Raw genomic sequence first — 20,704 nt, 5'->3', positions numbered from 1 at the left:
GACTTTCTGAAATACAATTCTTTGTCAGAGAATTTACTATATCTATGCATAGACGTATATATATTATAGAGTTTTATGACCTTTGGCATACACGCTTAATATATGTAAAGAGAGTGTATTGGCTTTATCGATTTGCCGATTATCCATCTTTACCATATTTGTGAATACGCATATTTTATGTATCTTAGATAGTTTTAGAGCACTTTATACTCGCTCAATATATGAAATGAAAGCTTATTGGGTTTCTTTAACTATCTGTTTGCCGGCCTATAGCAAGCAGAGCTAAGAATCGACTATGTAACAAGGACTAGATATATATCTAAAGGTTTTTTCCTATTTATACTACTTTAACAGTTGCAAAGAGAATATACTGGCTTCGTCGAATATCAAGCTTTATTTACAGAAATGCAGCTAGAGTATAATAATTTAAGATCAGTTAAGAAGTAGAGCTATTGATACTCGCTCAAAAAAAGATAGGAGAGTATATTGGATCTTTAATTGCTCAACTAGCTGGAAAGTTTGACTGGAAAAGTTAAGAACTTATACATAGAATATATCCTCTAATAAATGTATAAGATTATAATACATATAAATAAAATAAAATAAAATAAAATATATAAAATAAATACAAATATTAAAAATAAATAAAATAAAATATAATAAACATAATTTCAAACAAGCTTAAGTTGACTTTTTAAAGCATTGCCAATTGGTGACTAAATGAAAAATATTTAATTTCAGCGAAAATGAAAATGAAAATGGAAACGTGGAAAATGCAGTTGACGTTTTTATTTGGTTTGCTGTGCTGCTTGGCCCAAGGCAGTCAGGCCTGGCGACCATGTCCGGAGCTCAGTCCCGCATTGCGCTTGCCATGCAGGTGAGTGAAATAAAAAAACACAATCAGGTGGACAGACAGACGGACGACAGCTAAGCAGATAGATAAATAGGTAGATAGACAAAGCGGATTTCCGCTTGTCGCGTATTATTTTAATATCAGTAATTTGTAATGCTGATGCTGACGCTGATTCGATTGTGCTCAATCATGGCGATTGATTGTGATTGACGACAATTACAGGTGCAATGTGGTGCCTTTTGCGGCAACTGGTCAACTGGGCGCCGTGGCCATGGACTGCGATCGAGTCGTCTTTCACAGCGATGCGCCGCAGCTGCCTTATGGAGCGCCCATCGTGGCGTATACGCAACGTCATAGCGGCCAGCAAACGATGCCCGCACAGGTGCGTACACTTTGTCGTTTACTTACCTGAGTGAGTTCATTGAACCAGCCGCACTTTGCTGCAGACATTTGGTCAACTAAAGCTGCCCATCGAGGAGCTGGATCTGTCCAACAATCTGATACGTCGCATACCAGAGAAAGCATTCGACGGGCTGAAGGATTCGCTGAACGAACTGCGCCTGGCCAACAATTTGCTGGGCGACAATCTGAATCCCATATTCTCGACGGCTGAGCTGCACGCCCTGAAGAATCTGCGCCTCTTGGACCTCTCGGGCAACAAGATCAAACTGATCGAGGAGGGTGTGCTCAAGGGTTGCATGGACCTCAAGGAGTTCTTCATGGACCGCAATAGCTTGACCGCAGTGCCAGTCAACTCGCTGAACGGACCCAGCGCTCTGAAGCATCTGTCTTTGCGTCAGAATCACATAGGTGAGTTGCTCTTCAAATCAGAAATCGACTACAACTGGACTTACTCCTTTGCATTTGGTAGCTACTCTCTATCGGGACTCCTTCAACGCGCAGGCTCAATTGGAGATCATCGATCTGCGCTATAATATCTTGCGCAGCATTGACAGCCAGGCCTTCCACGGACTACACAAGATAAGGGAAATCAAGCTGGCTGGCAATCGTCTAACCAATCTCAACAGCGACGTCTTCGAACAGCTTCACTCTTTGCAGAAGCTCGATCTGTCCGAGAACTTCTTTGCTCAATTTCCCACGGTGGCACTGGCTGCCATCACAGGACTCAAAGCTTTGAATCTATCCTCTAATATGCTGCAGGTGAGTTGCAAGTCAACTTGTATGCCCTGTTCGAGGGAGTCAAGCAGGGTATATTGGTTATAATATGATATATAAATTGAGATTGTTTTGAAACACGTTTAAGGTGAGAGAAGCATCTCCAATAGTGAGAGACCAGTCTTAAATGCAAATAGAGCATTGTGCAGTCCATCAGTTCATATCATTGGCAGTTCAACTACGAAAGTAGCTAAGTTTTCTTCAAGTTTTAACTGCGAACAAGGTATTAGATAGTCGTTTATAGTTGCTGAAAAAGAGCTTTGGAAAGTGATTCACACACTCTTTCTAGACTTACCCTTACAGATATAGAGCCAAGCTAAATAGCTGACTGCCTTTCTATCTATACATTAAAACAGCGTATTAGAAAGCCGGTAACATACGTCTCTAGCCATAAAGTATTGCAGCCGATAACACTCTTGTTTTCTTATGTCTTCCTTAGCAACTGGACTACACGCACATGCAAGTGGTCAAGTCTCTGGAGAGCCTAGATCTGAGTCGCAATAGCATCACGAGCATATCGCCTGGCACATTCCGCGATCAGAGCGCACTCAAGTACCTGGATCTCAGTCTCAATTCGCTGCGAACGGTGCGTATACACAATATATAGCCAGAGAGAAAGAGAGAGTGAGAATCTCCTTCCTTGCAGATTGAGGACGATGCACTGGAGGGTCTGGAGAGTCTGCAAACGTTGATCATCAAGGATAATAATATTTTGCTAGTGCCGGGCAGCGCTTTGGGTCGCCTGCCACAGCTCACCTCACTGCAGATGGATTTCAATCGCGTGGCAGCACTTTCGTCAGAAATTCTCGGCTCTGTCCAAGCGGCAGATATTACCACATTGTCGCTATCTCGCAATGTTATACGAGAGCTGCCACCAGGCAGCTTCCAAATGTTCAGCAGTCTGCACACACTCGATCTGTCGGGCAATTCGTTGGTCTTGATCAATGCGGATACCTTTGCGGGCCTGGAGGGCACCTTGATGCAGCTGAAGCTGGGACAGAATAAGCTCAGTGGCTTGGGCAATATGCCGCTTACACTGCCCGAGCTGCGCAGCCTGGACCTAAGCAGCAACACCTTAACGGAGTTGAGCTTGAATATCTTTGAGGATTTGGAGAACCTGCAGTCGTTGAATTTGAGTGGAAATCATTTGACGCCTTTGATGCCGGCGCTCTTCCGGCCGCTCGCTCGACTGCAGATCATTGATCTGAGTCAGTGCAGCATCCGGCAGTTCAGCGGCGATCTGCTCGGTGGTCTGCAGGACCTGAAGCACATTCACTTGGCTGGCAATCAGCTGCAAGAGCTGCAGGACGGCAGCTTTGTCAATCTATGGAACATTAGCTCCATTGACTTGTCCAACAATCAGATCAATTCGATACGCGCCGGCGCCTTTGTCAATGTGATGCAATTGAAGCGCTTGGATTTGCATGGCAATCAGTTGTCGGCATTCAAGGGCGAATTCTTCAATACGGGCACTGGCATTGAGGAGTTGGACATCTCACGAAACCAGCTCAGTTATCTCTTCCCCTCCTCGTTTCGCATACATCCACGTCTGCGCGAGATCAAGGCGGCACACAACAAGTTCTCCTTCTTCCCCGCCGAGCTGATTGCCTCATTGCAGTACTTGGAGTCCATTGATCTGTCGCACAATCAATTGAAGACGGTTGAGGAGCTGGACTTTGCCCGTTTGCCACGTCTGCGTGTTCTGCTCCTGGCCCACAACCAACTGGACATGGTCAGCGAGATGGCCTTCCACAACTCCACCCAGCTACAAATCCTCGATCTGTCGCACAACAATCTCGATCGCATTGGTGAACGCACCTTTGAGGGTCTCGTGCGCCTGGAGCAGTTGAATCTGGAGGACAATCAGCTAGCTGAGCTGTCGGACAATGTCTTTGAGCACACCAAGCTGCACATGTTGGAGAACATAAATCTGGCCAGGAATCGCTTTGAGTACGCTCCACTCAAGGCCTTGCAGCTGCGCTACTTCTTCGTCTCCTCGGTGGATCTGAGCCACAATCGCATTAGGGAGCTGCCACGAGATGATAGCATTATGGTGAACATCAAACGCATAGATCTGTCCTACAATCCACTTACCATGCAGGCGGTGCACAATGTGCTCCATGAACCGAAAACTGTGAGGGAATTGAATCTAGCCGGCACAGGCATTGAGGAGCTGCAGCTGCTCGAGACGCCCTTCCTACAGTATTTGAATCTCTCGAACAACAAGTTGCGTAACGTTAAGGCGGAGGTCTTCCAGCGGGTTACACTGCTGGAAACTCTGGATCTATCCAACAATAAGCTCGAGTCCCTCAATGATCTATCGCTGGCGTGGCCACAGCTGCAGGTGCTGCAGGAACTGGATGTGTCCAACAATAGCTTGGAGCTCATCTCGCACTCCAACTTCGCTCACCTGGAGATGCTCCGCAGCCTGAAGCTCAATCATTTGCCACTCTGCAATCGCATCGAGAAGAACGCCTTTAAGCCTTTGAACAATTTGGAAAACTTGGAGGCTTACGAGCTACCCCTGTTGGGTTATCTGGATGTTCAGGGCATTATGGAGCTGTTGCCTGGCCTGGAGAAGCTTGACATTGAGGTCAAGGATGCGACCATAGGCAGCGAGCAAATACAGCCATTGAAGCATCCAAGACTCAGCTCCATTGGCATACGGGGCGAGCGCCTGAAGTCCATCTCATCTGGCACTTTGGCTGGGCTGAAGAGCAACGACTTGACCATCAAGCTGCAGAATACCTCGCTGAGTGCATTGCCTCCCGCATTACTGTTCCCAGTGCCGCGCTCCTCGCACCTGACCCTCAATGTGGAGGGCTCGAAGATTGCGTCACTTGTGCCGCAATTCCTGAATGCCTTGGACGATCGTCGAGCCAGTCTGCAGCTGCAGGGCTTGGCCAGCAATCCCATCAACTGCAATTGTGATGCACGTGCTCTGCGACGCTGGCTGCCCAGCTCGAGCATGTCGGAGCTGTTGTGCAGCCAGCCGAGCTACCTGGCTGGTCGCAAGCTCACCGAGGTGGGCGATGATGAGCTCACCTGCGACCCGCGACGCATGACCTCCACATCGGCGCGTCCTTCGATGCCGCAGCTGCAAAAAAGCTCCGCCTCCAGTCAGCTGGTGACACGCACCAGCAGCAGCGCCCACACAGAGGAGCCACTCATCATCTGGAGCATGGAGCCCACACAGCCCACCATCATGAAGATCAAGACAAAGGCGCCGCTAATGAAGGCCCAAGCGCCGATCATCAGCAACGATGACACACTCATCATTGGCATTGTTGGCGGCGTGGTCGCCTTCATTGCCATACTCATTATCATCATCTGCATCATCAGGCTGCGCATGAGCAATGCCGAGTATCAGCAGAGCGCCGCCATGATGGGCCTGCCGGCCATGCAGCAGCAGCAGCTGGGCGCCCACAATGCTGCCTACAGCTATAAGAATGGAGCAGGTGCTGCATTGTATGCTGTGCCCCCATATCAGGCGAACTATGCCACGCTGCCGCACAAGGCGGCCTCCATACATCATCAATCAACGCAAAATCTCAGCCAGCGTCAGCAGCAACAGCAGCAGCAGCAGGTGCAACAGCAGGCGCAGCAGCTGGCAGCGCAACAGGCAGCAGCTGCGGCCGCCTACTCCACCATGTCACGCATGTCGTACTTCAGTGGTGCGGGCGCTGGGGGTGGTGCTGCCAGCGCCGATGGTGCTGAGAGCTTGACGCATCACCAGCATCAGCATCAGCCCTACATCATCTACTCGGACGACAAGGCCTACAGATAGACGTGGCTAGGTACATTCCAAACCAAGCACTCAGTCAGCTGCAGAGCTTGGCCAACACAGGTTCTACACAATCGTCATTCGTCGTCAGCTTATGTATGTTGTATATAGACTATAGTTCATTCCCTAACCGTATGCGTATCTTAACATAATTAAGTCAAAAAATATAAGCGAAATAAACAAATCATAGTATAATATAGTTAAGTGTCGTCATTTATAACTATCTATCAAACTAGATATCCTCTATTGAGATGTCTTCCAATCCCAATCCATACAACTCAAACACATACATAAATTTACATAGATGGGACATTTACTCATTTGGAACTTACTCTCTTACTCTCTTGCGCTCTCAGAGAGCAACGGCTTCTGGTCTAGTGCGAAAGAGCAAGATGGCAGCTGCTCTTAAAAGCTTCCTCAATGTGCCATTGTTTTATTTACGCTCAGTGCTCTCTCGAACGTATGCACAAATAAGCACAGCAAGCATTGCGGATCTGCCATGCTCATGCTAAATAGTTTAGTGAAGGGTACCAAGTTCTGCAGCGATTAGACTTTACCGAGTCGATTAGTAACAGGCTTAGCTATGCAATAAGTTTTTAGCAGGCACACATATGAGGTATATAAACTAAACATGAATGATTTTGCGATTTCAAAGTTACATTTTATTTTTGTTGTGCCCGCTTTATTACAGTTCACAAAATATATTTTGTACAACAAGATTTCAAAAAATGACTATACTCGTAAATGCAAATACATATTTGTATAGTATATGATATATATAATAAGTTCACATGTAAATGTGTAAGAAACTTCAGGGTAACTATTCACAGTCTTTGTTTTTCATCGTTTAACAAAAGAAACAACAAGATCATATGAGCTTATAAACTAAATGTTTCAACAATTTATATTTTCAATTGTTGCTAAGAACTAATATCGTAATTATCGATTGATTACGGTATCGTACTCATGTTTAAATATACGAGAACTATATATTCATTAGTGAGTTCAAATCAAAAGTGCTCAAATCAATTTTGTTTGTATTCCTATCTCTGAGCAATACTCGATCTTAATCCTGTGCTTTAACAAAGTCTTTTTTCGAAGATCTCATCTACGCCATTTGGGCATATGAATTGTGCATCTTGTAGTCTCTGCGACGGTAATATATCATCAGTCCGTAGCTGGCGAGGAGTAGGATAGCAATGATTCCTATAAGAATGCCTGCATAAATAAACAAAAATACTTATTATATTTGAAAGAATTAACGAGAAATAACCGGGAACTATAATAGGAATTATTGCATTTTTCAAAAAGTAAATTTAATTGAGAAATAAAATTAAGAGTTGGCAAAAGAATATTGGGAAATAAAAAAAATAATGGGAATATAAACTAAAATAAGTAACTGAGCAATAGCAGAATAGTGATAAAAGAAAATTAAAACATATACTGGGATATAAAATTAATAATGGGAAATAAAATGGAAAACGAGGAAACAAAAAAAATAGAAGGATAGGAAAAAAATAAGCTGAATTTATTATTATGAATTAATATTGAAATATATGAACGGGATTATCTGGAGTATCGAATGTAGGATATCTTTGTTCAGAAAACTTGCCTGTTGCAGCGCCGAGATTAGCCTCCTCATACGTCATAGTCAGAGTCGATCGTTTGCATTCATCAACCCAATTCTCGGGCAAAACTTCTTCATATAATTCAAACATTTTTGCCAAAGGACAAGATATGCCACAACCGGGAATATTCATCGGCAACGGTTCTGCTGTTGTGTTCTTATAGAAAACCGAAACGAATGGAGTATCCTTGTCATCCACGCGCAGTTCCAACAAAATGCATGCCGTGTAGGGAGGACTGTGAAACTGTTATGAAAATGGATAGATTAGTAAGAACGCATAAGAATGGAAGTACGCTCGACTAGTATACATCCTGCACTTCGAACCGAGTGTACAAGAACTTATTGTATATGAATATAGTTGTATCTACGCATACCTGGAATAGTTTGAGGGTATTCAACAAGTTGGCAACTGTCGTATCATGTGCACTATATATGAACACATTCCGATCCGGTTTCAATTGTTTCTTATGCTTGATCTCGAAACGATTAAGTACATCCTTAAGCAGAGGTCCGGTTTTAAGGCGCGCCAGCTTTCGTGTATGCGTATTGATCGAGAAGGCGAAATTCGAGATAAAAGTGAGGTCGGGACTACCATAAACCTTTTGCGCCCACACCGGCAAAGTCCTATTGTACAATGTCTCAATGAACAGGGTATTGTTAAGATATTGTGCATCTATAAATGTTTGAACAGCCCGACCGCTATTATTCGACAAATAGTCAAACAAATTTTTGTAGCGCGCCAAGAGAGATCGATACTTTTCAGAATTCATAAAATTTTCCAAATAGTACTCAAAAGCTGGACATGGCGCCTTGGCAGCTACAATCTGTAAAGGCATATTATAATACATTAAATATAATAGTATTTCATTATAGTATTGGCTAAGCTTTACCGCATCCTCCTTCTCGGGCACTGTATGCACAGGAATGGGTTGCCATTTGATTTGGGCATTCCAGACATCGTCGCCAACGGGTTCGTATAAGCCAGCTAAATTAGACTCCGCACTCATTAGTGTTCGTTCCACATCTGTGGACTGCACATAAATCTGTTCGTTGTCGTACTTCGTATCCAGCAATGAGCTATACCTTTTCCTCAGCCATTTGCCTAACTCATAATGTTGCAGCTTTCCGCGCTATCAGACGAAAAGAAAAACAGTTTTCAATAAATAAATCACAGCCGTTTAACTACTCACATTAGTCAACTGCCCCCAGCCTGTAGGCCAGTATTTCCTATCGTTCCATGGATCTGTGGGATACGGGTCAACAGGCATTCGGTCGCCATGTCTGTAAATCTGCATTGTGATACATTTTATTAAAAACATATGGCACAAAAAACTTCCATCGACTTACCACATGTGCAAACTTTAGTTGGCCAGGTAAGCTGGTTTGTACATCTGTACTGCCGACCTCCAAACACCATATGGAAATTACCAATAAGACGAATGCCTTGAGACAATAACATGAGTCTTTCCTCATCATCAACACTGCTTGCATGTGTGCGTAGGTATGTGCAGGCTTGTTAGTCTGTGCTGACGCGCTGAGCAACAAAATGTTAGTTAGATAAAAATACTTTGTTATGCTGCGTTATCCGTCCAATTGCTTACTTTGGACACAAACACGTTGCTTATCATCAGTTCAACTAAATGCGAATGCGAAAGCGAATGTGAATGTGTTTTAAGCAATTTCCATTTTTGCCCGATTCCCGATGATTTGAACGATTATTTTGAGCAGAGCTATCGATGATTTGTGAACAGAGTGACCGAAATATTACAAAACATATAATCTAGTATTTTTCCGGCAGTTAATATTTTAAAATGAAAGCAAACTCATTTGGCGAATTCAAAAGTTTTGAGCAAGCAATTTTAGCAGAAGTTTCGATTACTGTAAACTGTTCTTTGGCTTACAATATAAAATGAAAACCAAGTAATATTTTATATTTATTGAAAACTGTTTTTATAGTTTGATATTTGTATTGATAATATCGTAAGTCGTCGGCCATTTGGGAAGAACATGTCACACTATTTGCACATTGCTAAAATAATTAAATATTGTTTTGCACACTTAATGATTACAATTAACAAATATACTGATTGATTGGTTCGGTCTTACGGATAACGCGTTCTTGTTATTAAAATAAAAAATATCTTCTTTCACACTTTATGTCTTAACTTAAGATGTTGCACGAGCGTAGTTATTGGAAAACAAAATTCGGCTATTATGTTAGCGTCCACTTAGATTACATGGGGTCATTGTTTAAAAGTCACATACAGGGGGAGAATGATTTTAACTTCAGAATCTTCTATTGCCGCTCATATTTGGTCCATTAAAACTGCGTAAGGTAATAAATGTTATCGCGATATATGTATCGATATTTCTAATATATTATTGCATACCGATTTCGATTGCCTGGCACACCCAAGGGCGGAAAATCTGAATGATATGCATTCGCTGCATTGCGATTGTGGCTATGGTGACTGTTGTTTGCTGGTCCGTGTTTGTTAAAATGTTGTGACATGCTGCTGCTGCCACTACTGCTACTGCTGGCACCGCCGCGCCGACCATTGAAGCCACTACCACGGCCACCGAAACCGCCACGATTTGCATTGAATCCAACGCGACCGCCGCCTTGCGTGCTGCCACTGCAATAATTACAAAAATTAGTTTAATTAAACCAGTGTGTAGGCATCATGCCACCCACCTGTTCATGACAGAATTGTTACGGTTGCGCTGATACATGCCACCAGCTTCGGCATTGCCTCCACTGGGCACCATCGGACTGTTGCCAAAGCGACTTTGCTTTGAGGCAAAAGGGACTTGATGATTATGATGATGATGATGCTGCTGCTGCTGCTGTGGATGATGATGATGATGGTCGACAGCGGGCAGTGCAAAGCCCCGACGATCTTGTCCAATATTATGACTTGATGATCCACCACTCCTGTGACTTCCACCAGCTCCAGCCCCAACGGAACTATTTGCATAGTAATCATTGTGAGTCATGCCTTGGCTAAATTTGTTTTTAAATGGCTGCGTTGGGCCATCAAAATTTTGGTTATGCTGTGGCAAGCCCTTGCTATAGGGTGCATTGCGCTGCTGTCTAAACTGCCCCTCATTTCGTATTGGTCCGAATTGACTACCATTTGAACTGGATGACCGATTACCACCAGATGATCGAAAATTATTGCCAGCCGTATGGCTGCCACGATTGAAAGTGCTACCTCCACGTCCTGGAAGTACATTTCAATCAGTGTTATCGGTTAATGTGTATGACTCGCTTTACCTTGCATCGGTCTGCGATTGCCGGCACCGCTGCCTGCTCCACCACCACCACCACCACCTCCAGCACCGCCACCACGTCGGTCTTTGGGTCTGCCCGGCTCGACAACTATGGCCTGCCCTTTGAATTCAACGCCGTTGAGAGCTGCTATGGCTGCTTCGGCCATTTCAATGGTCTCTAAGTGCACAAATCCACAACGGTTCATAATATCGCACTCAACTACCACGCCATAATTTGTGAACAAATGTCGCAGCTCCTCGGGCTTGCAGCCTGGCGGCAGGCTGCCCACAAAGACTTTCGCGGTCTGAACAGAGTTGGCAAAGAAACTTAGTAAGTATTGGTCAATAACTTGGTAACATCATATTTATAGTACTTACAGCCATATAGGATGCTACTTATCTGCGTGTTTTTTTTCGCGTGTACTCTATTTTATGCTTTTATTTCTTATACCGTGTGAGCGATTAAAACGATTAATGCTGATGCGATGAAAACAAACTCAGTTAATATCAAAATATCGATAGCCATTAATCGAATACAGTTTTATTTGTTTACTCTTTTTTTTGAGAATTATTTTTTTTAAGAATGTGGGCGCCAAGTAATGAAGAAACATATTTTGCCAATATGGACAACAAAAAGAACGTCGTACACATAATGCCTAGCGTGGAAATGCTGGTTACCTTTTGTGCCGACAGGGATTTAATGCGCGCCAAAAAAGCTTGTTTACTGTACGCCGAAAAAGTGGATTTCAAAGAGTTAATCGTAAGCCACGCCTACAGCAAACGAACTCTAATTGTAAATATGCATTCTGTTAATGTACTTGCACTTGCAGCAATTACGTTTGGCCGAGAAATGCGACCAGCGACGCATGTACATCACCACTGTGGACAGCGCATCCTTTCAAGAACTAAAACAGGATCAGTCGTTAAATGTCACATTCGCTGGATTTATGGAAAACGTAGTGCGCATGCTGCAAGACTGTCAGGCCGGCAAACTAGAGCTGTGCCTATCCGCTAGAGAAACTATCGCCGATCAACAGACTCATGACTACCTTCTCCAGTTCGTAGAAATTCGCGCTTTCAAGAATCTTATTCATTTGTGTTTGCCCTGCCGTTCTGCTCCGCTGAACACGGTACTCTTTTACATTAATGCAACGCTAGATGCTACGCATAAGAAGCTCTTTTTGGTGGAGCAAAACACGCAGCAACTACAAATGGAATTAAATGCACAGAATGCCCATATAGATCAGCTAAACTCCGATAACATCAAACTGCGTGAGGCTTTAGCGGAGAATACACGTCAACTGAGTGAAAAGCATTCCGCGGAGCTGAAAGAAATGCAGCTCAAACTGGAGAAGCTGAACGAGCAGCGCAACAATGATTTGGAACGCAGCCGACGTTCGATAGCTGGACTGCAGACTCAGTTGGAACGAGGGACGTTAGAGAAGGGAGAACTGAAGACAATGCTAGAGCAAGTCGAGAAGCGCAATCAGAGCTTAAACGAGGAGCTCACCTGCTGTAAATCGCGTATTTGCACGTTGAAAGAGCAACACGAAAAACTTCATACCGAATTAGCAGGAGCTAAGAAGCAAGAGCGGAAGTTAGAATACAAAATAGAAGACATAAAACAGCACACACTCGAGCTACAGGAACACATACAAAAGGGAAACAAGGAGAAGGTACATAACATCTATTCTGATATAAATCTGTACTCATTGCATGTCATGAACAGGCTAATATTGCGGCTGAGCTGGAGGCTGAGAAGAAGATTTTGCATACAAAGCGTCAAGCGCTGGAAATGGCTTCCGATGAAATAGCTAAAGCGAATCAAATCATCCTCAAGCAGTCGCAAGAGCTCCTCAGCCAGAAGAAGACAATTTCATGGCGCACCGAGGTGGCGCTACAACAGGAAAAGGCAATCAATGAGAAGGAGAAGCTGTTGAGTATGCGTGAAGAGGAGTTGAGGCAGACACACTTAACTATACAGCAGCTGCGCGAGGAAATTCCACAGCAGCTGCAATCCATGCGACACTTTGCCCAGGCCCTTGAGGAGAAGTACACGAATCGTAAGATGCATTATTACCATACAAATTTACCAAAATTATTTATCAATACATGTATAATATATCCTTTAGAAATCCTCACGCTCAAGGAACATTTAGCCGGTAAAGAAAACTCTAGCCGCAGAGCTAATCGCAAATAGGCCAACTTATATTAAATTAGTTAATTTTAAGTATTGTATAAACATGATGATTGTTAGTTAATTGTTTTTAGCCTTGCTTTAATTAAACATAATTATCTTGATCAATTCAAAAATCTTCATCCGTATTTTTTTCTGCTTGCACTTGCGCCGTGGCCACATTTACAGCCTGGCTGATGTCCTCGAACTGGTTCATTTTCAGCCTATCGCGTATAAGTTCCGCAATGGCTTTCTGTGTGCGCCGCTCCAGTCGCTCCAACTTTTTGCTTACGTCTCGCTTTAGATCCCAGTCGGGCTTGCGTGGAGCCAGATTCGTGATGTCTATTTCATCGATAACCATTGGCTGCTGCAGCAAATTAAGCTGCGACTGTATAGCGGTTTCAATATCACCAGTAGGTTCTTGTGGTAGTACTTCGCCCTCTGTGGTTTCATTATGTGGCTTATAGCTGCGAAACACTGGCCTGAAACAACAAATCAATGTTATTCTCATGTAAACAAAGGGAAATCGTACTTATCTTACTAATCTTACCTTGGCAATTTTTCAGCACCCTCTTTAGCGTCCGTAGTCTTGGATAGCGCTTGTTCACGTAGCTTTTGCAAGCGCTCCTTTCGCCTCAAAGATTCCTCTGTCAGTTTGCCCAAATTGTTTTCATCATCGTTAGCCATTATTAAAATATTGAAAACAATATGCGGCTTCTTGTTCAATGCTTCTAATGTTATTTCGATGTAACGAGTCAAATCGTAATTGACTATCGATATTCACATATATGAAGAATACAAATTTTTGTTTCCTTTAATACATATATAATAAATAATAACCTTAAATATTTGTAATAAATTGATTAAATTGTGTCAAAACAAATAAATTATATGATCCCTCATAATTATAATGAATAACTAATGAATAATCAAAGGCCATTCGATAGTCATATTATCTGTATGAAAACAAATTCAAACCTAAATATGTTGATACACTTTTTCCCACATTTAAGTATGCAAACAGAATAAAAAAAAGCAAAATATATTAAAATACATTAGCAATTACACAGAAATTGTACTATTTCACAAAAATATGTTATAATTCTAGCCGATATATATTATCGATATGCGTGCGAATACTCAATTAGATACACAAACATTACAAGTTGGCAGTTCCCGTTTTCCAGGTATAAGTGTGAGGGGAGAATAAAAACAACGCAAATTTTTTACTTGAAGAATAAATAAAAACAAACACGGGTTGCATTTGCTGGTTAACACTCTGTAACTCTTTTACTGTTATCAATGAGCTAGCTATTCATCAAATAAATACACAAACTAAGATATATTATAATGTAGCAGCTGTTGTTGCAATTGGTTTTTGGAGTAACACAAAATTTGCTGGTGCTGCTGCTAGCGAGCGCCCGTTGCTGCAGGTAAAGGAAAACGCTTTGGTGGCTATTAAAAACTATTTTTATATACTTTACAACCGACATGCCGAGCGTGTGCTAATTTCAATTTTGTTTTCGATTAAAGGGAGCTGCAGCCACCGTCGCCGCGATCAACAACTAACTGCAGCGGCATCAACACACACACATAAATATATACACATATATATATACATCGAGCGCCTCGTAGAACTCATTGTTCTGTGACTGTGACATCGTTTATACAGCCGCCTTCTTACCCGTTACCCGTTGCCCGTGGCCCGGCTCTTTAGCCAGCTATAGCTGTATCTAAAAATGGAGTGGACCAGAGAGAAGACATTGGTGCTGATCAGCGAGTACCGACAGCGACGCGGACTGTGGGACATGACATGCGACGAGTATCGCAAGAAGGATGTCAAACAGCGTCTATTAAATGAAGTTAGTGACGTTCTCGGCGGTAATATACCCATACCGGAGCTGGAGAAAAAGTTTCATACACTGCGCACGCAATATCACCGAGAAATAAATCGCATGAAACGCAAGGAACCGTATAATTCAAAGTGGTTTGGCTTTAAGAATCTCGTCTTTCTTAGCTCTCCATTTGCGTGTCGCTCCACAAAAGGTCGCTCCAAAGACAAAGAAGACGCAACAGTACAAAAATATATATTGGGCGAAGTGAACGCTGCTGGCGCCGCGGAAGGTAACAATATGAACGAGGAGTATATAATAACGCCGCGAAAATCACACGCGAGCAGTCGAGCACAGGAGCTGGAGAAGTTGATCGAAGAGACGACCAAAGATATAGAGGATACTGAAGACGAAGAGCCCGGTGTGGAGGAGGATGTTGATACGAAACCCAAGCTTAACAAAGAGCTTAGTGGCACGTATGTGCACATCAATGAAGACGAGAGCGAGGCAGTTGAGACGCACACACACCAGCAGCAACAGCATACCCATTCCCTTCCCCATACACATCCACATCCACATCCGCATCACCATCAACAACAGTCCTTGATGGAGTTGCATCACTCTGCAAATGCTGTGGAATCGGTTAGTTTTCAGGCTAACGAAAGTGGCGAGCTACACTACCAATCGACATCGTCGACAGCGAATGCCAGTGGCGGAGGCACAAGCTCCTCGGTGCAATTGATGCCCACGCGTATCATTAAGATACAACGGCGCGATACGTCTAATCAGGAGAATGGCTATTTCGAGGAGCAGCAGGCACAGCATCAGCTCCACCCGCCGCCGCCACCCAAACGGCTCTATTTCGATCCCAATGGCACGCACAGCACCACAATTCTCTCCGCATCCACGCTGCAAACGGCATCCCAGAACGTCAATGGCAGTGGCAATGGTAGCAATGTGTTGACCACAACCTCCAGTTCCGGGCTAACGGGTGGCACACTGCGTCTGCCACGTGTCAATGCCATAGTGAATGCCACTTCGCTGTCACCCCCAAAGCCAGCCAGCTCACCAATACCTCCGCCGCAATTAGCTGCGGCTAATTCCCTGCAACGGGATGAATTCGCCACGTACGGCGAATATGTGGCCAATGAGATGCGTGCCATTAGCAACAGGGAGGTCTTAATCGCACTCAAGCACAAAATAAATACAGCCATATTTGAGGCGAATATGGCAGAGTTACAAAAATAAAATTGTCAGCCATTTTTGAGGCGAATATGGCGGAAGTCGCTGTTAAATGAAATCGACGGCCATATTTGAGGCGAAATTGCAGAAATACAATTGACGGCCATATTTAAGATGAATATGGCGGAGTTGCAGAGCAGAAATGAAATAAAATTGAACTCTCAATTATCATATGGAAATATTATCAACGTTTTTAGCAACAATTTAAATTAAGTGTCCAACCCCAGTAAATACAATTGTAAAGCTTATGTGTTAACCTGTAAATTGACATAATTTCACAACAACAATTTGATTAAATAAGCCAAATATAACATTTAGTAGAATCCGAATTACTATACATTTTTCAACTATTGACACTAAGTAGGCAACAGAGCAAGTTTAAGTAAAAAATATTTTTTCTACAAATTTTGGGTAAAAATGATTACTAATCCAATCTGCGAACCGTTTACAAATTTTCCAGCTCGATTTGATATTGAGGAAATAGCTGCCGAATTTAAGCCGAAGGATAAAGAAAAAGATGTCGAAAAGACACTTAGTCCGCGTGATTTTCTTAATATACCGGACAAAAATTGGGTGATATTGCCGATGTTTAAATATCACTTGGACCACTTAAAGCCAATTTTATCTGTACGCCAAAATAAGTATATGCGTAACCGATACATCAAATTTCTTGACAACGTTCCCGAACACTTTGTCACTGTATCTTTATTTAATTCAAATATAAACAGGTACTTATTTTTAACTTTTTCAATTAATGAGAAGACTACTCACCTATATGTTTTTCAGTCAGCCAAAGCCAAGACGAAAATCTCTTAATGGTCAATTTTATGGTGTCGACTTTAAATTAGCGCCCATACCCGTCACAGTTGATCCACGTAATTATGGTGGCTCCAGATCGGAAAAAGCCAAACATACTGCTTAGTAGTGAAACTCAAATTATTTAATGTAAGCGCTTAGCGGTTATCGCATTTATAGTTATCGCTAAAATGAGCTATCGAACAGATACAGACCGGAGTCATCGGCAAATGTGCAACCCTGCCATATTAAAAATACAAGTATTTAACAACACTGTTCGATCAATTGAGACGAAAAATGTTTACAAAATGCATTAATTGTTGTGCTTCAATCATATTTTGTGTAATATTCGCATGCCTTTTGGTCGAAAACAGTGGCATGTATCGCAATGAATATAACTGTATTGATTTTCATTTAAATAACGAGTTGTTTTAATCACAGTTGCCCTGAAACGGACACTGCGCCACTACGAAGTTTTCCACAAAGATGACATTGTTCATCGGATTGTCAAGAGGGGTGTTAAACAGAGCAGCAATCCATATAACACTATTAAAGAGCTGGAGTTTAAAACACTTGGGAAAAACTTTCGCGTGATTTTACATCCACATCGCGATGTGCTGCACAGTAAATTTCGTGCCTATGCCGTGGATGCCGATGGCAATGAGACTGTTGTGCACTTGGGTAAGCTTATTATGCAGCTTCCAGATATCAGAAAACTTAAAGCGATTTCAATTCTAGATCATGACAACTTTTATACGGGTCGCGTATTTGGCGAATTGGAATCGTCAGTACGCGCACATATTGAAGATGGCACATTGACCATGTCCATAGAACTGCCCCAAGAAACCTACCACATAGAGCCTTCCTGGCGACACTTGCCCACAGCCAAAAAGCATACAATGGTCGCCTACAAATCTTCCGATGTTAAATTCAATCATGCTGAACCGGGTGATCAGGTGCCCAAAACCTGTGGCTATATCAAAGAGGGCCTCGAGCTCGAGGCCAAGGATAACGAATTGAACGCGCGTGAGAAACGTCAATCCGATCAATACGAATACACGCCTACTAAGACGAGGTGTCCCCTGTTGCTAGTGGCGGACTATCGTTTTTTTCAAGAGATGGGTGGTGGCAATACAAAGACAACTATTAATTACCTAGTAAGTGACATTCGCAGTTCTGGGCAATTTGGCCGTCGACATCCCCTTGTTTCCGCCATGTCTTATAATAAATTAATTGCATTGATTCTTGCTTTCAGATAAGCCTTATCGATCGTGTGCACAAAATATATAACGATACTGTATGGCAGGATCGTTCCGATCAGGAAGGTTTCAAAGGTATGGGGTTTGTGATCAAGAAAATCGTCGTACATTCGGAGCCAACGCGTTTGCGTGGCGGAGAAGCTCACTACAATATGATACGCGAGAAATGGGACGTACGCAATTTGCTGGAGGTAAATGTGAACTGTCATTCGCCCAGTCGACTATTTTGTAACTTGTTTGTATAGCTAAAACTTGTATATATCGTTCTACTGCTAACTCTCTTTCATCTCTCATCTCTTGCTTATCTGAAATTTTGATGGTGCTTTATGTAGGTCTTCTCACGGGAATACAGCCATAAAGACTTTTGTTTAGCTCATCTCTTTACCGATCTCAAATTCGAAGGCGGCATTTTAGGCTTGGCTTACGTCGGTTCACCACGCCGCAATTCTGTGGGTGGCATCTGTACACCAGGTTGCAAACAATATCCGATCTTTATATGTGCAAAATAATGTTTTTATCATTATCATTTCGCTGAGCCCCCTTTATTTGTTTCCTTGTGTTTCTTGCGTCTTTCTTTTGAAATCTGAAATCCTTTGCAGAGCATTTTAGCTAGCGACATTGATCTTGATAGTTATATAGAGTTATATGATATTAATTCGGTTCACATGTCTGTCTGCTAATTAAGGTTTTAAGACTACATTGGCTAGAGATCTTAGCTTCTGGCTTTAGATATATCCATATAGATCTATCGGAAATTAAGATTTGGTATGCTTAACCATATTATTTGTCAATATATATTCTATGATTCAATATCTTATGCAGAATATCTTTTAAATTCGCTCTGCGCAGGGTAGATCATAGTCGGGTGCACTCGACTATAGTATTATTCGCTTGATTTACTTTTACATGATTTACTTTAGCTTATAAATTTTATAAGATTTTATACTAATTAATGTAATTTTCTTAATAACTATTCCAAGAATACTTCAAGAATGGTTATACACTCTATCTGAACTCGGGTCTCAGTAGCTCACGTAACCATTATGGCCAGCGAGTAATAACGCGCGAGGCTGATCTGGTAACTGCTCATGAATTTGGACACAACTGGGGCTCGGAGCATGATCCCGATATACCCGAGTGTTCGCCCAGTGCCTCACAGGGGGGCAGTTTTTTAATGTACACTTACTCCGTCAGCGGTTACGATGTGAATAACAAGGCAAGTGACTAGATGTGATTTATGTGAATCATATTTGTATATATAATAATGGTTTGTTTTTGTAGAAATTTTCACCCTGTTCGCTCCGTTCCATACGCAAAGTTCTGCAGGCGAAGTCTGGACGCTGTTTCTCCGAGCCGGAGGAATCATTTTGTGGCAATTTACGCGTCGAGGGCGATGAGCAATGCGATGCCGGATTGCTGGGCACCGAGGATAACGACTCGTGCTGCGACAAGAACTGCAAGCTGCGTCGTAATCAAGGCGCCATGTGCAGCGACAAGAATTCGCCGTGCTGTCAGAATTGCCAATTCATGCCAGCGGCCATGAAATGTCGTGAAGCTCAATATGCCACCTGTGAGCAGGAGGCACGCTGCACCGGCTCCCATGCCGAATGCCCCAAATCTCCAGCCATGGCAGACGGCACAATTTGCCAAGAGCGCGGCCAATGTCGCAACGGCAAATGTGTGCCGTACTGTGAGACGCAGGGCTTACAGAGCTGCATGTGCGATATCATTGTGGATGCATGCAAACGGTGCTGTCGCATGAGCATAAATGAAACATGCTTTCCAGTTGAGCCACCCGATGTATTGCCCGACGGCACGCCCTGCATAACTGGCTTTTGCAATAAGGTAAAAAAAAACTATTCCGTATTGTATACGAAGTCAAGCTTCTGGTTGATTTGACTCTGTTGCCAAGCCCGAATGGTTATATCGAAGCGATAGCACAGTTTGAAATAGCTATACAGATAGCTCGCACTTCCCCCTATCATCTTCTTATCTTGAAATTAATATATATGTATATCTAATTCCAGGGTGTCTGCGAGAAGACCATTCAAGACGTGGTTGAACGCTTTTGGGATATTATTGAGGAGATAAACGTTGCTAAAACGTTACGCTTTCTCAAAGACAACATAGTCAGTAAGTAAATGTTATTAAGGCCCATACCATTTGTTCACGTATATATAATATATATATATTTGCGATATTTTGCAGTGGCTGTTGTTATGGTTACAGCTGTCTTCTGGATACCCGTCAGTTGCGCCATTTCATATTTTGATCGTAAGAAGCTGCGTCACGAAATGAAACAAATCGAATGGAGCCACAAATTAGATCTCATACATCCCAGCGACGATAGACGTCGCATTATACATATACGGTAGGATGAACCATATTTTCTATATATAATCCATACTTATTTTTATGATTCCTCATGCATTTGCAGCGTACCACGACAAAAAATCTCAGTGGCACGTGCTTGTAATTAACATAAAATATGGTGGCGGACAATTGTTTTATCTTCCGTGAGCATTCTTCTCAAAACTGCCACAATTATTTATATATATTAAGTATAACATTTAAAGAATATGAATAAAATTCCCAATAATATAGACCAATACAAAAAGATAAAAACCTCGATAAAAATCAATACAAATTCGAATTAAGAAAAACTTCAAAAAACATATTGTCTGTAT

At 42.6% G+C, this 20,704-nt stretch overlaps 8 protein-coding genes across 11 annotated transcripts; 5 read left to right on the top strand and 3 right to left on the bottom strand.

Annotated features, from left to right (window-relative positions):
• Positions 1-764: 764 nt before the first annotated feature.
• On the top strand, positions 765-5,983 carry LOC111596419 (protein artichoke). Its single transcript, XM_023310630.2, has 6 exons — positions 765-877; positions 1,076-1,235; positions 1,300-1,663; positions 1,725-2,014; positions 2,469-2,615; positions 2,676-5,983. Exons 1-6 carry the CDS (start codon positions 774-776, stop codon positions 5,814-5,816), a joined length of 4,206 nt encoding a protein of 1,401 aa, XP_023166398.2. The 5' UTR covers positions 765-773; the 3' UTR covers positions 5,817-5,983.
• Positions 5,984-6,719: 736 nt separating this feature from the next.
• On the bottom strand, positions 6,720-9,246 carry LOC111596423 (prostatic acid phosphatase). The gene is made up of 7 exons (XM_023310635.2): positions 9,042-9,246; positions 8,788-8,974; positions 8,631-8,729; positions 8,331-8,570; positions 7,815-8,264; positions 7,426-7,684; positions 6,720-7,031 (listed from the first exon to the last, which is right to left on the bottom strand). The coding sequence occupies exons 2-7, from the start codon at positions 8,929-8,931 to the stop codon at positions 6,922-6,924; spliced, it is 1,302 nt and encodes a 433-aa protein (XP_023166403.2). The 5' UTR covers positions 8,932-8,974; positions 9,042-9,246; the 3' UTR covers positions 6,720-6,921.
• A 148-nt stretch (positions 9,247-9,394) lies between these two features.
• Positions 9,395-11,184, bottom strand: LOC111596424 (RNA-binding protein cabeza). The gene is made up of 5 exons (XM_023310636.2): positions 11,092-11,184; positions 10,718-11,018; positions 10,136-10,664; positions 9,831-10,076; positions 9,395-9,766 (listed from the first exon to the last, which is right to left on the bottom strand). The coding sequence occupies exons 1-5, from the start codon at positions 11,095-11,097 to the stop codon at positions 9,727-9,729; spliced, it is 1,122 nt and encodes a 373-aa protein (XP_023166404.2). The 5' UTR covers positions 11,098-11,184; the 3' UTR covers positions 9,395-9,726.
• A 42-nt stretch (positions 11,185-11,226) lies between these two features.
• LOC111596421 (spindle assembly abnormal protein 6 homolog) lies at positions 11,227-12,961 on the top strand. The gene is made up of 4 exons (XM_023310633.2): positions 11,227-11,473; positions 11,544-12,389; positions 12,443-12,776; positions 12,846-12,961. Exons 1-4 carry the CDS (start codon positions 11,297-11,299, stop codon positions 12,911-12,913), a joined length of 1,425 nt encoding a protein of 474 aa, XP_023166401.1. The 5' UTR covers positions 11,227-11,296; the 3' UTR covers positions 12,914-12,961.
• LOC111596425 (coiled-coil domain-containing protein 12) lies at positions 12,958-16,807 on the bottom strand. Its single transcript, XM_023310637.2, has 3 exons — positions 16,735-16,807; positions 13,440-13,659; positions 12,958-13,371 (listed from the first exon to the last, which is right to left on the bottom strand). Exons 2-3 carry the CDS (start codon positions 13,574-13,576, stop codon positions 13,020-13,022), a joined length of 489 nt encoding a protein of 162 aa, XP_023166405.1. The 5' UTR covers positions 13,577-13,659; positions 16,735-16,807; the 3' UTR covers positions 12,958-13,019.
• On the top strand, positions 14,062-16,241 carry LOC111596422. The gene is made up of 2 exons (XM_023310634.2): positions 14,062-14,322; positions 14,423-16,241. Exon 2 carries the CDS (start codon positions 14,629-14,631, stop codon positions 15,967-15,969), a length of 1,341 nt encoding a protein of 446 aa, XP_023166402.1. The 5' UTR covers positions 14,062-14,322; positions 14,423-14,628; the 3' UTR covers positions 15,970-16,241.
• LOC111596426 lies at positions 16,313-17,051 on the top strand. Of its 3 annotated transcripts, none has more exons than XM_023310640.2 (3): positions 16,313-16,691; positions 16,750-16,908; positions 16,972-17,050. In XM_023310640.2, the coding sequence occupies exons 1-2, from the start codon at positions 16,381-16,383 to the stop codon at positions 16,883-16,885; spliced, it is 447 nt and encodes a 148-aa protein (XP_023166408.1). In that variant the 5' UTR covers positions 16,313-16,380; the 3' UTR covers positions 16,886-16,908; positions 16,972-17,050. The 3 variants fall into 3 exon arrangements, with proteins under 3 accessions (XP_023166408.1, XP_023166406.1, XP_023166407.1); XM_023310639.2 differs by having other exon boundaries at positions 16,314-16,691; positions 16,966-17,051; XM_023310638.2 differs by having other exon boundaries at positions 16,750-17,011.
• LOC111596420 (ADAM 17-like protease) lies at positions 17,036-20,645 on the top strand. 2 transcript variants are annotated; one of them, XM_023310631.2, is made up of 10 exons: positions 17,036-17,134; positions 17,200-17,439; positions 17,497-17,915; positions 18,014-18,208; positions 18,350-18,488; positions 18,998-19,233; positions 19,299-19,862; positions 20,045-20,150; positions 20,226-20,388; positions 20,455-20,645. In XM_023310631.2, the coding sequence occupies exons 1-10, from the start codon at positions 17,056-17,058 to the stop codon at positions 20,495-20,497; spliced, it is 2,184 nt and encodes a 727-aa protein (XP_023166399.2). In that variant the 5' UTR covers positions 17,036-17,055; the 3' UTR covers positions 20,498-20,645. The 2 variants fall into 2 exon arrangements, with proteins under 2 accessions (XP_023166399.2, XP_030081653.1); XM_030225793.1 differs by lacking the exons at positions 18,350-18,488; positions 19,299-19,862; positions 20,045-20,150; positions 20,226-20,388; positions 20,455-20,645 and having other exon boundaries at positions 18,998-19,120.
• Positions 20,646-20,704: the final 59 nt, after the last annotated feature.

Source organism: Drosophila hydei, unplaced genomic scaffold, assembly GCF_003285905.1.
Source record: "Drosophila hydei strain 15085-1641.00,03,60 unplaced genomic scaffold, DhydRS2 tig00008144-arrow-arrow-pilon, whole genome shotgun sequence".
NCBI lineage: Eukaryota > Metazoa > Arthropoda > Insecta > Diptera > Drosophilidae > Drosophila > Drosophila hydei.
This window is presented reverse-complemented; position numbering and strand designations above follow the sequence as displayed.

What these genes read in the sequence shown, in the direction of transcription:
- LOC111596420 (XM_023310631.2), top strand. Translation starts at nt 17,056, where the DNA reads ATGTTTACAAAATGCATTAATTGTTGTGCTTCAATCATATTTTGTGTA. An exon ending in AGACAACTATTAATTACCTA is followed by an intron (nt 17,916 to 18,013) that starts GTAAGTGACATT and finishes TCTTGCTTTCAG; the next exon opens with ATAAGCCTTATCGATCGTGT. An exon ending in CGTCGCATTATACATATACG is followed by an intron (nt 20,389 to 20,454) that starts GTAGGATGAACC and finishes ATGCATTTGCAG; the next exon opens with CGTACCACGACAAAAAATCT.
- LOC111596424 (XM_023310636.2), bottom strand. An exon ending in CAATCGCAGACCGATGCAAG is followed by an intron (nt 10,665 to 10,717) that starts GTAAAGCGAGTC and finishes ATGTACTTCCAG; the next exon opens with GACGTGGAGGTAGCACTTTC. An exon ending in GTGCCAGGCAATCGAAATCG is followed by an intron (nt 9,767 to 9,830) that starts GTATGCAATAAT and finishes TACCTTACGCAG; the next exon opens with TTTTAATGGACCAAATATGA.
- LOC111596425 (XM_023310637.2), bottom strand. Translation starts at nt 13,576, where the DNA reads ATGGCTAACGATGATGAAAACAATTTGGGCAAACTGACAGAGGAATCT. An exon ending in GGTGCTGAAAAATTGCCAAG is followed by an intron (nt 13,372 to 13,439) that starts GTAAGATTAGTA and finishes TTGTTGTTTCAG; the next exon opens with GCCAGTGTTTCGCAGCTATA.
- LOC111596422 (XM_023310634.2), top strand. Translation starts at nt 14,629, where the DNA reads ATGGAGTGGACCAGAGAGAAGACATTGGTGCTGATCAGCGAGTACCGA.
- LOC111596426 (XM_023310639.2), top strand. Translation starts at nt 16,381, where the DNA reads ATGATTACTAATCCAATCTGCGAACCGTTTACAAATTTTCCAGCTCGA. An exon ending in TTTAATTCAAATATAAACAG is followed by an intron (nt 16,692 to 16,749) that starts GTACTTATTTTT and finishes TATGTTTTTCAG; the next exon opens with TCAGCCAAAGCCAAGACGAA.
- LOC111596421 (XM_023310633.2), top strand. Translation starts at nt 11,297, where the DNA reads ATGTGGGCGCCAAGTAATGAAGAAACATATTTTGCCAATATGGACAAC. An exon ending in AAAAGGGAAACAAGGAGAAG is followed by an intron (nt 12,390 to 12,442) that starts GTACATAACATC and finishes TGTCATGAACAG; the next exon opens with GCTAATATTGCGGCTGAGCT. An exon ending in TGAGGAGAAGTACACGAATC is followed by an intron (nt 12,777 to 12,845) that starts GTAAGATGCATT and finishes TATATCCTTTAG; the next exon opens with AAATCCTCACGCTCAAGGAA.
- LOC111596423 (XM_023310635.2), bottom strand. Translation starts at nt 8,931, where the DNA reads ATGCAAGCAGTGTTGATGATGAGGAAAGACTCATGTTATTGTCTCAAG. An exon ending in TGCCCGAGAAGGAGGATGCG is followed by an intron (nt 8,265 to 8,330) that starts GTAAAGCTTAGC and finishes ATGCCTTTACAG; the next exon opens with ATTGTAGCTGCCAAGGCGCC. An exon ending in TAATCTCGGCGCTGCAACAG is followed by an intron (nt 7,032 to 7,425) that starts GCAAGTTTTCTG and finishes TTATTTATGCAG; the next exon opens with GCATTCTTATAGGAATCATT.
- LOC111596419 (XM_023310630.2), top strand. Translation starts at nt 774, where the DNA reads ATGCAGTTGACGTTTTTATTTGGTTTGCTGTGCTGCTTGGCCCAAGGC. An exon ending in GCATTGCGCTTGCCATGCAG is followed by an intron (nt 878 to 1,075) that starts GTGAGTGAAATA and finishes CGACAATTACAG; the next exon opens with GTGCAATGTGGTGCCTTTTG. An exon ending in TTTGCGTCAGAATCACATAG is followed by an intron (nt 1,664 to 1,724) that starts GTGAGTTGCTCT and finishes TGCATTTGGTAG; the next exon opens with CTACTCTCTATCGGGACTCC.